This window comes from Aspergillus clavatus, genomic scaffold (assembly GCF_000002715.2).
Source record: "Aspergillus clavatus NRRL 1 1099423829802 genomic scaffold, whole genome shotgun sequence".
Taxonomy (NCBI): domain Eukaryota; kingdom Fungi; phylum Ascomycota; class Eurotiomycetes; order Eurotiales; family Aspergillaceae; genus Aspergillus; species Aspergillus clavatus.
The window spans coordinates 2,164,117-2,181,272 of NW_001517097.1; the positions used below are offsets into that span (position 1 = coordinate 2,164,117).

General features: G+C 32.1%; 1 protein-coding gene across 1 annotated transcript, besides 12 other annotated features; it reads left to right on the forward strand.

Annotated features, from left to right (window-relative positions):
- Nucleotides 1-301: 301 nt before the first annotated feature.
- Nucleotides 302-328: a microsatellite.
- Nucleotides 329-1,655: 1,327 nt separating this feature from the next.
- Nucleotides 1,656-1,678: a microsatellite.
- A 42-nt stretch (nt 1,679-1,720) lies between these two features.
- On the forward strand, nt 1,721-5,494 carry ACLA_040590 (putative copper resistance-associated P-type ATPase; the record flags this gene model as incomplete). The annotated part of the gene is made up of 1 exon (XM_001271268.1): nt 1,721-5,494. The coding sequence occupies one exon, from the start codon at nt 1,721-1,723 to the stop codon at nt 5,492-5,494; it is 3,774 nt and encodes a 1,257-aa protein (XP_001271269.1).
- A 488-nt stretch (nt 5,495-5,982) lies between these two features.
- Nucleotides 5,983-6,021: a microsatellite.
- Nucleotides 6,022-6,387: 366 nt separating this feature from the next.
- Nucleotides 6,388-6,482: a microsatellite.
- A 973-nt stretch (nt 6,483-7,455) lies between these two features.
- Nucleotides 7,456-7,566: a microsatellite.
- Nucleotides 7,567-7,646: 80 nt separating this feature from the next.
- Nucleotides 7,647-7,773: a microsatellite.
- A 702-nt stretch (nt 7,774-8,475) lies between these two features.
- Nucleotides 8,476-8,514: a microsatellite.
- A 720-nt stretch (nt 8,515-9,234) lies between these two features.
- Nucleotides 9,235-9,271: a microsatellite.
- Nucleotides 9,272-11,156: 1,885 nt separating this feature from the next.
- Nucleotides 11,157-12,557: a mobile genetic element.
- Nucleotides 12,558-15,086: 2,529 nt separating this feature from the next.
- Nucleotides 15,087-15,204: a microsatellite.
- A 945-nt stretch (nt 15,205-16,149) lies between these two features.
- Nucleotides 16,150-16,299: a microsatellite.
- Nucleotides 16,183-16,266: a microsatellite.
- Nucleotides 16,300-17,156: the final 857 nt, after the last annotated feature.

Consider the following 17,156-nt stretch of genomic DNA (forward strand, 5'->3'; position numbering starts at 1 on the left):
CTTGCACAATATAGTGTGGTCGTAGGGCGGATGATAATCTTCAATAGAGATGATAAATGATATCGACGGAATTGGAAAGTCAACCCCAGATGAGCAATGATAGAAAATAATCACAAGTATCTATATCATAGATAGAAAAGAATATGTGACCACTTCATACTTGAGGATAGGAGCACTTCATGAAATAAGCCAGGGAGGTCGAACTCGACCTAAATGACCAATATCGGAGAAGCAGTAAACGGCTTAGATCAACGTCCCAAACAGGAAGGTGGCTGGGGATTATAAGTTAAGTAATAGAGAGAAAAAAAAAAAAGAAAAAAAAAAAAAAGGGCGAGGCACCGCGGGGGGGGGGGGAGTGGACGAGGCGAACAGTTCCTTCGGAGATTGACTCGCACAAAGAATTCAAGCAAGACTGATTATTATCTTTTGAGACTATCGAAGGGAAGTGCAGTACACAAAACCCCATAGGAAATGGCATAGATGAAGGACGAATCCTCTTCTTCGTTGGTTTCAGGATGATGACGGAGAATGAGAACAGACAAGGGGGAAAAAGTGTTGGAGGGAGCGAAACTGCACGCGTCAAATTCGGAGTGAAAAAGCCGCGATGGCCCAGTGGGAGTGTCACGTGGGGCAGCGGTCTTGGACAGCGGCTGTTCGAGCCCCGGAGAAGACATACTTGTTCAGCGATCATTCTTTTTCGACTCCGTACATCATCTGGTAATCAGGATCCATCGATAATAAATCAATAATAAACGGCTGCTGCAATCCGTACCTCATGTTAATAATGATATAGTGTTCTTATATCATTACTTTTGTGAAGACGGGTAATTGGCAAACAGGAGATGAGATACTCTCCGTACACAAATCTCTCAGCAAGGACTGCCATCACCAGCCAGCATCGTCCCCTGTTCTAACCAAATAACTATGTTCCGTTCAGCCTTACCGTTGCGGATCTAGATCATGATCATGATCAGATAAGGTTATTCAATCTAACTACTCCGTACAAAGTGGTTCTTCCCCAGATCGCGCCGGGATTTGCCACTCATCTCCAGCCATCATGAAGTATTATTTCAGTCCCCGATTCACAGCCCACCTGCTGGATGGCTACGGGATTACGTCCGAGGAACTAAATTGGGTTGACTCTTTTCACATTCAGAATTCGGTGACTGATACCCACCCTCCCTTAGATATTTGAGACCAAGGATGTTGCATCATTGGCCACCCCGATCCGGTTCTCAGGAATGCGAGATTTGTGCGTAGTTTAGTGTGTTTTGCGAACCACCACATCAGACAGTCAAGGACAACTGCGCATAAAGCCCGCAATTCGTCTCGCTTCGATTATAGTCATTGACAGATATATCGAAGAGGCTATTATTAATTCTCCAGGGAAATTCATTCTTTGTCCTTGGCAATAGTCATTATATAAATGCATCGCAGCCACCCTATGCTGGGCTCTGATATACTGCACCACCATACATATTGCATTCAACTGTGATACTGGAGATTTTAGCTGTCTGAGTACGCTTCAAATGATTCAAGGACTGTCAAGGTCACAATTTTACATACGGTAATTGTGATTTGGTCTGCCGGGTTCTCCACGCTGATACCGACTGTCGACACTCCTCCGGTTGGAGTCAAGGCGTATAACGCGCGCGCACACACACACACACACACACACCACTTCCGAGCATTATCTTACTGAGTTTCTGAATCAATCATCATGTCATTACAAACGAAACCCCTTGCGTCTTCGTCCCTTGCAGAATCAAATGTCCGCTGTCTCAAAAGCTTGTTCTTCGTTAGCAACGTGCATTGTTCCTCGTGCGTCGCATATATCACCGAAGTACTATCGGAGGTATCAGGGGTCCATGACATTGACGTTTCTATCCTAACCCATGAGGTTCGCGTGCTGCACAACTCAGAGACCAAACCTTCGGTATTGGCCAAGGCTCTGATTGGAGCGGCCTTCGAAGTGCATCATGTCACCACATATGACCGTGAAGGGACAGTGATCTCAGATCTCGACACGAGCGCATGGCTTTCACCGGATTCTATGATCTTTTCACCTGAACAGGATCATGCTCCTACATCGAATACTGAACGCAATCAACACATCGCCAACTGCGATGCATGCAGGAAGGAAGGGCTCAATAGACCAGCGACAGTGACGGAGGCGCATGGCGCTACCGCTGCCTCTCCAAAAGATGTCAAGAAACGATATGCGAGTTACCGATCTTTAGGTGCAAAGGACTTATCTGATACGGAGAGTTTTGTTTCTCAAACATCTGGAGCAGCCGCTGGCCCTTCTGCAGGTTCTGATAACCCCCAGCAATTGCACTCGCCCCGCGATGAAGAGTTCAATGCCCGTATTAGCATCAGCGGTATGAGCTGCGCGTCTTGTGTCAACACAGTGACGAAAGAAGTTCGGCAGTTGGACATTGTGCGCGACATTACTGTCAACCTTCTCACGAATAGTGCAACCTTGGTTTACACAGGCCCGCAAACGAACATCGAAAAGATCATCGATCGCATCGAGGACATTGGCTTTGAAACGTCGGTCGATGAAGTCAACAAAGTTGTGCCACCCGGACCTTCTGCCTACCTCGCCGAAATATCCATTGGTGGGATGACCTGCGGATCTTGCTCTGCAACAGTTACTCGAGGACTCGAAGAATTGCCCTTTGTAACCGACGTTTCTGTGAACCTTTTGGCTCACAGTGGGAAAGTTCGGTTCGTGGGTCAAGACAACATTGACGCAATCCTGGAGAAGATTGATGACCTTGGCTACGAGGCGTCTCTCAACAGCGTTGAACCTTTTACTTTGGACGATGAGAAAAATATCATCAAGAAGCGGGTAGTCTCTATCCGAATCGATGGTATGTTCTGCCACCATTGTCCAGACCTGGTCTTTGGCGCCCTGCAAGGCTTTCCGGATGTTGAATTCGAACGAACACTGTCCCTTCAGAATCCCATTCTCAAGATCACTTACATCCCAAACCCTCCCTCTCTGACCATCAGGACGATCCTACAAGCCATCGAGGCAGCACACCATGCATTTCGGGCCACTGTGTACCACCCACCGAGCGTGGAAGACCGCTCTCGTGCAATGCAGCTGCATGAACAGCGCAGATTGTTGATACGCTTCATCTTTGTGCTGCTGGTAGCCATCCCGACGTTCCTCATCGGCATTGTGTTCATGAGTCTTGTGTCACCGACCAATCGGGTCAGGAAGTATCTGGAACAGCCTATGTGGGTTGGGAGTGTTTCACGTATAGAATGGGCGCTCTTTATCATGACTACACCGGTGATGTTTTATGGCACCGACATCTTCCACGTACGAGCGATAAAAGAGATTTCTTCACTTTGGCGACCAGGTAGCCGTGTCCCGATTTTGCAGAGGTTTTATCGCTTTGGCAGCATGAACCTTCTCATCTCTGCCGGCACGACTGTAGCCTATGTCTCTTCATTGGCTATTCTCATCATGGATGCGGTCTCCGATACGTCCGTCAGCACCCACACTTCGACTTACTTCGATTCCGTTGTGTTTCTAACCTTGTTTATCTTGGCTGGCCGATACATGGAGGCCTACAGCAAGGCCCGCACCGGCGATGCAGTTGCCTCTCTTGGAAAATTGAGACCTTCTGAAGCATTGTTAGTTGAGAATCTCTCGGCTTCTGGTCAGCCCTCTCCAAATGAGACCCAGCGAAGAATCGGCATCGATTTACTGGAGGTTGGGGATGTGGTTAGCATCCCTCATGGTGCCTCGCCACCGGCAGATGGTACCATCGTAGGGCAAAACTCTTATCAATTCGACGAAAGCTCTTTGACCGGAGAATCCAAGCCGGTGCACAAGACGACGGGTGATCATGTTTACACCGGATCCGTGAACGTTGGCCAGCCTGTGAAGATCCAAGTCACGGCGCTTGGAGGCTCATCGATGTTAGACCAGATCATCAACGTGGTTCGCGAAGGGCAGAGCAAACGAGCCCCTCTCGAACGAGTTGCAGACATACTTACTTCCCATTTCGTCCCTGTCATCACGCTTATTGCCATCCTCACGTTTCTCATCTGGCTTTCCCTCGGACTCTCCGGAGCTTTACCTGACGATTATCTCGATGTTGCGCGTGGAGGCTGGACATTCTGGAGTGTGGAGTTTGCCATCGCCGTGTTCGTGGTCGCTTGCCCGTGCGGATTAGCTCTTGCTGCTCCCACAGCCCTCTTCGTTGGAGGCGGGTTGGCTGCAAAACAGGGAATTCTTGTCAAAGGTGGGGGAGAGGCCTTTCAGGAAGCGAGCCGTTTGAATGCTGTCATCTTCGACAAGACCGGTACCCTTACCGAAGGTGGTCAACTCAAAGTGTCTGATCATGAAGTCCTCCTCTCGAACGACGAGCAGATTCACATCGCCTGGGCTCTCGCTCAGAAGCTTGAAGAAAGCAGCAATCATCCCATTGCTCAAGCGGTCTCGGATTTCTGTCAGGGAAAGTCTACTCTCTCTGTTCTATCCTCCGATATCGAGGAGAAATCCGGACGGGGAATGAGGGGTACATTCACTGTCGCGATCGAGAGCACGGCATCGAAGTCCAACGCAACAGCGACCTATGAAGCTGCAATTGGCAATGAGGATCTTCTCCGGAGCCTTGTTTCCCCAGACGCCAACACTTCACACATTTCCAGCCTGCTCCTCAAGTATCAGTCATTGGGCAAATCCACTGCTATTCTGTCACTTCGCAAGATTGAACCCACTTCCGCAGACAAATCCTATTTTGTACCTGCACTCGTCTTCGCGACCACCGACTCCATCCGCCAGGATGCATCAAAAGTCATCGCGGAGCTCCGCAAGCGCCAAGTCGACGTGTTCATGTGCACAGGCGACAACAAAACCACCGCCTACGCCGTCGCCGACATGGTCGGCATCCCCCGGTCCAACGTCATGGCCAACGTCATGCCAGCCGGCAAGGCGGACTTTGTCCGCAAGGTGCAAGACGGGCTGTACCCCGTCCGCTACGACGACGCAGCAGAAAGCCAGAAGAACCGCACCGGCGCGCACTCCATCGTCGCCTTCGTCGGCGACGGTGTCAACGACTCGCCCGCCCTCGCCGCCGCCGACGTCAGCATCGCCATGGCGTCCGGCTCCGACGTCGCCATGAACTCGGCCAGCTTCATCCTCCTCAACTCCGACCTCGACACGATCCTGCAGCTGGTCCTGCTCAGCCGGCGCGTCTTCAAGCGCGTCAAGCTGAACTTCGGCTGGGCCGTCGTTTACAATCTCTGCCTTGTGCCTGTTGCGGCGGGCGTCTTCTACCCGATCGTCAGTGGACACAAGCAGATGTGGATGGGGGGTGAGCTTGTCACGGTCAATGAGCATTGGAGACTCAGCCCTGTCTGGGCTGCGTTGGCCATGGCTTTGAGTAGTATCTCTGTCATTTGCAGTAGTCTGGCTCTGGCGATTGATGGACAGAAGATTCGAAAAATCCTTGGTTTGTCCCGGCGTTAGGGACTTTTTTTTTTTCAGATATATTGTTTATTCTCATGTCTGGTGTTATTGGTGTTGCCGCTGGATATATTTGGGTGGGTTAGTGTTAGGAATGGTGCCAGAGAATAGTTCCACTAAACAAGCTGGGCAAGGCACCAAGGCCACACACTAGTAAATGGTTGGTATAAGGATCTATGATCCATGAGAATTAGAAACTAGTGTGAAAGAAGAATGTTCATAAATAGATTTAAAGGTAGGTATCCTTATTTAAAGAGATTATTACTAAACTTCAGAGTTTAGTAGTTATAGGTAGGATTTATATCTTTATATATTATATAATTATTTATATAATCTCTTATAAGGAGCCTTCTTAGTAATAGGCTCCTTTATAAAGATAGCTTTAATATAATATATAATAGATCTTTATAATTCCTATAACTACCCCTCTTTTTTAAAAGACCTTAGCCCCTAAAATCTATCTAAGATTCCTTATTTATAATAGGGTACACTAGTAAAAACCTTTATTTAGTAAAAATCCTTTTTTATAAAGAGAAAATTATAAATAATAAAAAAGATTTATTATTTGGAATTACCATGGGTAAGGTAGTAGCACCAGGGGTGAAGAGAAATAGGCTGGGCTAATACCTCTTTACTTACCTAGGGTAAGATCCTATATTTATATCTAGCTATTAGCTATCTATCTAAAAGATAAGTTATAGATATTATAGAGATTTCTTAGATTAATCTTAGTAATCTAGGATTAATCTTAATAATTATTAATCTATTTATAATATTTATTTACTAATATTATATCCTCCCCTACTTAAGATAAAGCCTATCCTTAGTAGGTTATCTAGCTCTTTACTAAAAGATCCTTATAGTTTAAGGGGGTGACATCATATATAGTAAATAAGATTAGATTTATACTTAATAAGTAGTATTAGATTATGCTTAGTAAGTAGTATTAGATTATACTTAGTAAGTAGTATTAGATTATGCTTAGTAAGTAGAGGAGGAATTATATATAGTAAGAAGGGTTACTAGTATAGTTATTATAGTAGAGGTAAGATAAGATTATATTATTTATTTTAATTTTAGGTAACTCTACTTTACCTTACTTATTCTCTTTTATCTCTTATATTTCTTTTTCTCTTTTTCTTTTCTTCTCCTATAAGCATCTTTCTTTTTATTATATTAATTATTATCTTCTTTTAGTAAACCTCTTTCTTTATATACTAGTCTCTTATATTCTTCTTATACTTAGTGAATATAAGTATCCTATAAAAGAAGGGTAAAGACTATCTTATTTATTAGAAGAATATAATTATTTTTAGTAAGTTTAGTAAGTATTCTTTCTAGCTTTAGTAATTACCTCTTACTAGTAATAGAAGATTATCTTAGTAGGCCTAATAAAAGTATATTAAAGGTGATAAATATTATTTACCTAATTATCTAAAAGTTTAATAAGAATAAGAAGCTAAATATAAAGGTATATACTTACTTAGGCTATATATTAGCTATTATTCTCTAGTAGTAAGGTATATCTTATAACTATATATTAGCTTATAATAATTATTTTTTAGATAAGGATTTCTTTAGGAAATATATCTCTACTCCTAGTTATAATAAATTTATATTCTTTTAGGGGTCCTATATTAACTATACTTAGAGTAACTAAAGATTAGTATATTTATTCTATATATAAGGCCTTTATATATAAGATTTTAATACTCTTAATAAATATATATTCTCCTTAATAAATATTTTTTATCTATAGTTACTAATCTTTTTTATTCCTATAGATCTATTATTTATACTAGTAGTCTTAGTTTCCTTACTAATTATAGTAATAAGTTATATAATTAGCCTATAGAGTTAATAATAATAACTAGTAATTATAGTAAGGAGTTAGATAATAGCACTAGTAAAGATTCTCTAAATAATAATAAATATATATAATCTAGTATAAAAAAAAATATTAATTCTTCTATAATAAAGATAAGTCCTTCTAGTATTTCTTATAATAAAAGCTCTTCTCTTATAGTAGAGATAGGTCCTTCTAATATTTCTTATAATAAAGGCTCTTCTCCTATAATAAAGAAGACTCTAGCTAAGAAGTATTATCTTTTCTTAAAATATTCTATAGTAGTAGTAATTAATCTAGCTAAGGAATATTATTCTATTATAGTAACTTTCTCTTACTCTTAGACTAGTTCTTTTTTAGTAACTCTCTCTCTTATTTAAAATAATTTAGTTAGATTAACTCTCTCTCTCTCTTAGATTAGTTCTATTATAGTAACTTCTTCTTATACTTTAATAAGTACTATATTAGTAGCCCTAATAAAAAGTCTTATTAGATATTATTCTTCTTTATTATTACTTAGTTATAAAAATTCTTTTAATAGAGTTTATATTCTCTAGCTAATAAGTTATATTAACTAGGGTAATTATTATAATCTTTCTATAGTTCTTTAGGATCTTTAGGTATTTATTTATTATATTAAGGCTTACCTAGAGGAATTAGCACCTCCTCCTAGTAATAATAATAATTTATTCTAGTTAGCTGAGGTCTTATCTTATAAGGTTCTTAATATAAAGTTTAACTTAGACTTTTAATTAGTGATTATTTATTACTTTAATTAATTAATATAATTCTTAATACCCTATTATAATTAGTTTTTCTTTATAATTAATAAAATCTACTAGTCTATAATTCCTTTTCTTCTTCTTAGGAAAGTAATTCTAGTATAGTACTATTTTTTAATCTATCTATATAAATATATTATCTTTATACTACTCTATTTACTCCTAATAAGAGGGTATTATAACTATAAATAGTTCTTTAAAATCTATCTCTTTAGTATTCTTTTAAGATATTAATTCTAAATTATTACTTTAAATTCCCTCCTAGTCCTTATTATCTAAAATAGTTAAGTCTTTACTATTCTATGGCTCTAGTAACTCTATTTATTATTATATAAGATAGCTATTCCTTACTAATTTTTATTTACTAATATATTAAGTTTTTTATTTATTTATTTTATATTATATTCTTAATCCCTCCCCTACTTATTATAAACTTTCTCTTAAATATTTTTATTTATTATATCCTTCTGCCACACACTATAATAGTTCTTTATATAATAGTATTAGGGGGTTAGTCTTATTAAGTATCTTTTATATTTTAATTAGATTAGAGATTAATAAGCCTATTTTTTATAGCCTAGTATTAAGGCTTACTAATATCTATAGATATTATAGATTATCTTTTATCTCTACTTTTACTAGTCTCTATTTATTAATAAGATTCTTTAGGGTATATCTACCTAGTTCCTATAATATATATATTTTAAGGGGGTAGGCCTTAATCACCTTATATAGTTTAAACTACTTATTCTTAAACTTCTAAGGGCTCTTATTTTATATAAGGACCTACTAGCCCTCCTTAAGATATTTTTTTTTTATTTATAAATCTTAGATTATCCCTCTCTTAATTATATATTCTAATAGCTTCTTATTTACTAGTACTTATATATGTGTTACTCTTATAAGCCTATTATAATTATTAGTAATATGATATCAGTAATAAATATCATGAGTAGATTAATAATTATTAAGGCTAACCCTAGGTTACTAAGGTTAACCTAAGAAATCTCTATAATATCTATAACTTATCTTTTAGATAGATAGCTAGTAGCTAGGTATAAATAGAAGATCTTACCCTAGGTAAGTAAAGAGGTATTAGCCTAGCCTATTTCTCTTTACCCCTAGTAATACTACCTTACCCTTAGTATTACTATCTAGTAGCATATCTAAAAGTTATAGATAATAGGAAATTAAATACTCTTACTCTACTAGACTTATATTTATCTTAGTAAATATCTACTGCTCTTCCTTATAAGTAACTACTAAATTTAAGCTAAAAGATAGTAGGGTAGTTATACTTAGTAAAGAGTTTTTACTATAGGAGAACTCTCTACTAAGCCTTATTAGGAGAGATAGAAATAAAATAAGATATAGTAACTCTAGGCTAGAGAAGTATTACTTAATTACTAAAATAAGTCTTAATAGAAAATAATCTCTATAAGATAATATTCTTAAATCTTCTTACTAGAACTATTAGTAATAACTAGCTATCTATAGTGAATAATTCTACTAGGGATCTACTAGAGGATATAAGATAAGCCTTTACTAGGCTATTTAAGATAATAACCTAAGAAGTACTACTTACTAATATTAATATACTCTTCTAAAGTATTTACTAAAAGTAATATAATAAATAAGTACTGCCCCTAGGATTATAAGAGATAAACTATTATTATAGACTATTATCTATTTTTAAGGTCTTAAATCTTACTCCTATCCTAGAGTATAAAGATATATATATAAGGGATACTACCTAAGAATAATAAAAAAGAATTAAGAAATATTTTAGAGATATCTTACTAGTAATAAGAAGAGTTCCCTCTAATCTAGAATATCTTATTATTATTAAGTAGAAACTTGCAGGATATACTTATAAGAGGTAAAAAGTAGATAAAATCTAATTATAAATTAATCCTATACTTATAATTACTAATATAGAAATCTTTTATGCATGGCTGCTAAGGAACTTTAAGAAATATAATATAAATAATAAAAGATAGAAGGAATATAAAAGCCTTACCTAGGGTCTATAACCTATATAGCTATATATTATTATCTTAGGTAAAGCTATAGTATATATATCTCCCCTAGTATATAAAGCTTCCCTTATTTAAAAATTTATTATTAGGAGTTAACCAGAGCTTAGGAAAAGATAGGTAGAGGACTAAATATAATTATAAATATATAATAAAGTAGTTAAATACTTCTCTCTTTATAAGAATAGCTTAGCTACTACTTAATAACTTAGAGGTAACCTATAATTAAAACTATAATTTAACTAGTATAGTAGAGATCTAATAGATCTAAGTATAATTACTAGCTCTCTCTAGCTAAGGAGAAACTTCCTATAACCTAATAAGAAGGATTAATAAATCTAGAGGTACTTATTAATTAAATAGAGAAAGCCTTTAATTACTAGAATATATAGTATAATCTCTTTAAAGATAGGAAGGAAGAACTACCTAAGAGGAGGAATCTTTAACTACTATAAGAAATTACTAAAGTATATCTAAATATAATAGGTATTAACTCTATATATTATGTAATAGAAGCATGAAGTAAAGGATAGATAATTTAGATTAAGACTCTTATTAATTATAGAGCTAGTTACTTATTTATATTATAAATAACTATTAGTTATCTTAGTATAATAGAGCCTCTCTATAGTAAAAGGGAAATACCCTTAGTTATATAACTACTAAATAGAGCTATAATAAATACCTACTAATAAGTAAGAATACTAATATAAATTAGATAATAGACTAGTCTTACTAAGTTATAGATTCTAGATATTAATAAGTATAAGATAATCTTAGGTTATAACTAGCTAAAAATTACTAACCTATAGATTAATTAGTGATTAAACTAAATAACTCTTTAAAATAAGAGAAGAATATACTTTACTTACCCTATTAATCCCTAATATATGATTAAATATTATGAAGATAACTTAGTGCAGTAGATGATTATAAAATAACTAAAGTAGATCTTATAGAAAGAGAAGTTAATAGTATAATTATACCTTCTCTAAATTAGTAAAAAGGAATTAATAACTATAAATTATAGTAAATAAATAAAAGACTTTAAGGATATATTCTAAGAAGAACTTAACTTAGGAATACTATCTATCTAAGAGATAGACTATATTATTAATACTAGTAATACTAAACTAACTAATATAAATACTTATCCCTAATTACTAGAGAAGTTTAAGGAAACCTACTACTAAGTAGAAGAACTACTATAAAAGAGAGTAATCTAGATCTTAGTAAGTTAGTAGGGTTTACTAGTAGTATTAGTCCTAAAGCTAGAAGAAAAATAGTAAATATATATAGATTATTAAGTACTTAATAAAGTTACTATTAAGAATATCTACCTACTTCTAAGAATTTAGGAGTTAATTAACTAAGTTAGTTAGGTAAAGATCCTATCAAAAATTAATCTTCTCTTAAAATATTAGTAATTATAGATAATAGATAATTTAATTACTAAGATAGTATTTAATACCTTCTTTAGGAAATATAAGTTTCTTATAATACTATTTAGACTCTGTAATATACTTATAATATTCTAGATATATATAAATAATTAACTATAAGATCTCCTATATATAATAATATATCTTAATAATATCTTAATATTCTTAGTAAGTAAAGAGGAATATAAATAATATATATAAGAAGTCCTTATCTAATTATAGAGGAACTAGCTATTTATAAAAGTCTTAAGTATAAATTTAAATAAATAAGAAATTAAATTCTATAGATATATTATTAGAGAAGAAACTATAAAGCTAATATTAGTTAAGATAAAAGCTATTACCTAATAGCTAAAACTAAAGAATATCTATAAAGTATAATAATTCCTTAGACTTATAACCTATTATTATTAATTTATACTAGGATTTATATAGGTTATAGCCACCCTCTATAATCTACTAAAGAAGTTAGATAAAGATCTTTAGAAGAAGAAATTCTACTTAATTACCTAGATAGTAAGATACTAAGATACCTTTACTAACTTAAAGAAACTAATAGTTACTATACTAGTGCTAATAATTATAGACCCTAATTAATCTTATTAAATTAAGATTAATATCTTAGAATAGGTAGTAGGAATAGTTTTAATATAGAAAGATAAGAATTATAAACTTTATCTAATTATATTTAATAAAAGGAAGCTTAGTAGCATAAAAAGAAACTACCTAATATAAGAGAAGAAGCTACTTATAATAAAAGAAGCCCTTTAGAGATAGGACTATTATATTAATAATAGAAAGATAATAATAGTAATAACTAATTATAAGAGCCTTTAATATTTTATAAATATAACTAAGTATTTAAAGTAGCTTACCTAGTGGGTAGAAGAATTCTAAAGTTATAATTTAGAAATCTATTATTAAAAAAATAGTAAAGTAATAGTACTAGATATAATTAGCTAATATCTTAACTTTATAAAAAAAGGGCTAGATAATATTACTAAAAGAACTTTACTTAATATACTAGAAGTATAGAAGATAGTAGAGATAAGATATTTTAAAAGCCTAAATAATATAATACTATAATAGAATACCTAGAGCTATAGGTCTTACTATAAGATAAAAGGAAGTAAGAGCTTATACTAATAATAGCCCTATTTTTTAAACTAAAAAAAGAGGTATTATACCTCTTACTAAATTAAATTATAGATAGATAATACCTAGGAGGATGATTTATATATTACTAGAAATTAATTTATATTATAGATATTAGGGATGCCTTATACCTAGAGATTCTATTCTAAAGAGACTTCCTATAAGAAATATATAGAGAATATAGCTATATAGGCTACCTAGCATTACTAGGAGCTATTAGAACTTAAGCTTAGTAGCCTTCTTTATAATATAATATCTAAGCTATAGTTAAGGAATACTTAAATTATTAAATATTATAAGAATTAAAGAAACACCTTAAATAGGAATAGTAATACTATATAGTAAAGAAAGATATCTAGCCTTTTAAATACTAGGGTGTTAACCTTATTAGATACTTATTAATAATATTAAATAGTAATAAATAGATTATTACTGCTATTAACTATATAATAGGATGGGTTATTATAAAAGCTATTCTATATACTATAAATAAAATAATAATAAAGTTCCTATATAAAGAGATATTTACTTAGTATGATACCTTTAATAAGATAATATTAGATAATAGTATAAACCTTCTGTTATATATAGTAGAGATCTTTATAAAAATCTTAAAAGTAAAATATTATATAATAATACTAAACCACCCCTATATAAATAGAAAGAATAAAAACCTTAATAGACTCCTGGGATAAATACTCATAAAATATTTAATAGGGAAACTAATATAGCTATAGGATAAATATCTTTATCTAGCTATATTTATAGCATAAATATATACCTATATAAATATTAGTAAAAGCCTCTTCTACCTACTATATAGGATTAAACTAAGATTATTAGCAGATATAAGAGAACCTATAAAGAAAAATAATTATAATAGGCTTATAAGAGTAATATATACATAAGTATTAATAAATAAGAAGCTATTAAAATATATAATTAAGAGAGGGATAATCTAAGATTTATAAGTAAAAAAAAATTATCTTAAGGAGGGTTAATAAGTCTTTATATAAAATAAGAGCCCTTAGAAGTTTAAGAGTAAGTAGTTTAAATTATATAAGGTAATTAAGGCCTACCCCTTAGAATATATATATTATAGGAACTAGGTAGATATACCCTAAAGAACCTTATTAATAGATAGAGACTAGTAGAAGTAGAGGTAAGAGATAATCTATAATATCTATAAATATTAGTAAGCCTTAATATTAGGCTATAAAAAGTAGGTTTATTAATCTCTAATCTAATTAAAATATAAAAGATACTTAATAAGACTAACCCTCTAATACTATTATATAAAGAACTATTATAGCATATGGTAGAAGGATATAATAAGTAAAAATATTTAGGAGAAAGTTTATAATAAGTAGGGGAGGGATTAGAGATATAATATAAAATAAGTAAGTAAAAAACTTAATATATTAGTAAATAAAAATTAGTAAGGAATAGCCACCTTATATAATAATAAATAGAGTTACTAGAGCTATAGAATAATAAAGACTTAACTATTTTAGATAATAAGAACTAAGAGAGAATTTAAAGTAATAATTTAAAATTAATACCTTAAAAGAACACTAGAGAGATAGATTTTAAAGAATTATTTATAGTTATAATACCTCCTTATTAGGAGTAAATAGAGTAGTATAAAGGTAATATATTTATATAAGTAGATTAGAAAATAGTATTATACTAGAATTACTTTTCTAAGAAGAAGAAAAGGAATTATAGACTAGTAGATTTCACTAATTATAAAAGAAAACTAATTATAATAAGATATTAAGAATTATATTAATTAACTAAAGTAATAAATAATTACTAATTAAAAGTTTAAGTTAAACTTTATATTAAGAACCCTATAAGATAAGGCCTTAGCTAACTAGAATAAATTATTATTATTACTAGGAGGAGGTGCTAATTCCTCTAGGTAAGTCTTAATATAATAAGTAAATACCTAAAGATCCTAAAGAACTATAGAAAGATTATAATAATTACCCTAGTTAATATAACTTACTAGCTAGGGAATATAAACTCTATTAAAAGGATTTTTATAACTAAATAATAATAAAGAAGAATAATACCTAATAGGGCTCCTCTTTAGGGCTACTAATAAGGTACTTACTAAAATATAAGAAGGAGTTATTATAATAAAACTAATCTAAGAGAGAGAGAGAGTTAATCTAATTAAATTATTCTAAATAAAAGAGAGAGTTATTAAAGAAGAACTAATCTAAAAATAAAATAAAGTTACTATAATAGAATAATATCCCTTAGCTAGACTAATTACTACTACTATAGAATATTTTAAAGAAAGATAATACTTCTTAGCTAGAGCCTTCTTTACTATAGGAGAAGAGTCTTTACTATAAGAAATACTAGATAGACCTATCTTTACTATAGGAGAAGAATCTTTACTATAAAAAATACTAAAAGAATCTATCTTTATAGTAAGAGAATTAATATTACCTTCTATACTAGACTATATATACTTATTATTATTTAGAGAACCTTTACTAATACTATTATCTAACTTCTTACTATAATCACTAGTTACTACTACTAGCTTAGTAGGCTAATTATATAATTTATTATTATAATTAATAAGGAAACTAAGACCACTAGCTTAAATAATAAATCTATAAGAGTAAAAAAGATTAGTAACTATAGATAAAAAATATTTACTAAGGAGAATATATACTTATTAAGAGTATTAGAATCTTATATATAAAAGTCCTATATATAGAATAAATATACTAATTCCTAATTACTCTAAGTATAGTTAGCATAGGACCTCTAAAAAAATATAAATCTATTATAACTAGGAGTAGAGATACATCCCCTAAAGGGACTCTTATCTAAAGAATAATTACTATAAGCTAATATATAATTATAAGATATATCTTACTATTAGAGAATAGTAGCTAATATATAACCTAAATAAGTATATTCCTTTATATCTAGCTTCTCCTTCTTATTAAATTTCTAGGTAATTAAGTAAATAATATCCATCATCTTTAATATACTTTTATTAGGTTTATTAAGATAAGCTTCTACTACTAATAAGAGATAATTACTAAAGCTAAGAAGAATATTTACTAAACTTACTAGAAGTAACTATATTCTTCTAATAGATAAGATAGTCTTTATCTTTCTTTTATAGAGTATCTATATTTACTAAGTATAAGAAGAATATAAAAGATTAATATATAAAGAAAGAGACTTACTAAAAGAGAGATAGTAATTAATATAATAAAAAGAAAGATAATTATAGGAGGAGAAAAGAGAAAGAGAAATATAAGAGATAAAAAAAATAAGTAAGATAAAGTAGAGTTATTTAAAATTAAAATAAATAATATATAATCTTACCTCCTCTCTATTATAATAACTATACTAGTAACCCTACTTACTAAGTAATCTAATACTACCCTCTAAGTAATCTAATATTACTTACTAAGTATAATCTAATATTACTTACTAAGTATAATTTAATACTACTTACTAAAATATAATTTAATATTACTTACTAAAGATAAATCTAATCCTACTTACTATATGTAATATTACTCCCTTAAACTATAAGGATCTTTTAGTAAGAAGCTAGATAACCTACTAAGGATAGGCTTTACCTTAAGTAGGGGAGGATATAATATTAGTAAATAAATATTATAAATAGATTAATAATTATTAAGGTTAACTTTAGGTTACTAAGGTTAACCTAAGAAATCTCTATAATATCTATAACTTATCTTTTAGATAGATAGCCAGTAGCTAGGTATAAATAGAAGATCTTACCCCAGGTAAGTGAAGAGGCATTAGCCCAGCCTATTTCTCTTCACCCCTGGTGATACTACCTTACCCTTAGTACTACCATAAGTATATACCTAGTATATACTAGAAAACTTTTATAAAAATATTATTTTTATGAAACTATAGTATATTTTATCCCTAAGGGCTAAAAGTTAGCTAAGGTTAGAAAAGTTTTTTCTATAGGGAATCTAAAAAGCTGGCCAAGGTTAGGTTGGGCAAAATTTTTCTAACCTTAGCCAGCTCTTCTTGGCCAAAATTTTCTAACCTTGGTCAACTGTAAGCCCCTTATGTGCTACTTTACATGACTGCAAAATACCCCTAATTCTAAATGTAGCCATGCAATCTCATGATAATTGTCAATTCTGGAAGTGAAAATGAGTTCTTATCACTAATATATGTCAAATTTGACATGGAGAATTTTCATTGAACATACATAATGCCTCAAGGCTATATACCATGCTTTAGGTACTAAATGGCCATCAATAGTGTATATATGTCACTGACATGCACTCAGCTCTCTCATTTGAAGTTCTATATCCTACTAGCTAGCTATTAATCTACTTGTATTCGAGTCTGTTCGTTTGATATAGAGAAGCTGCT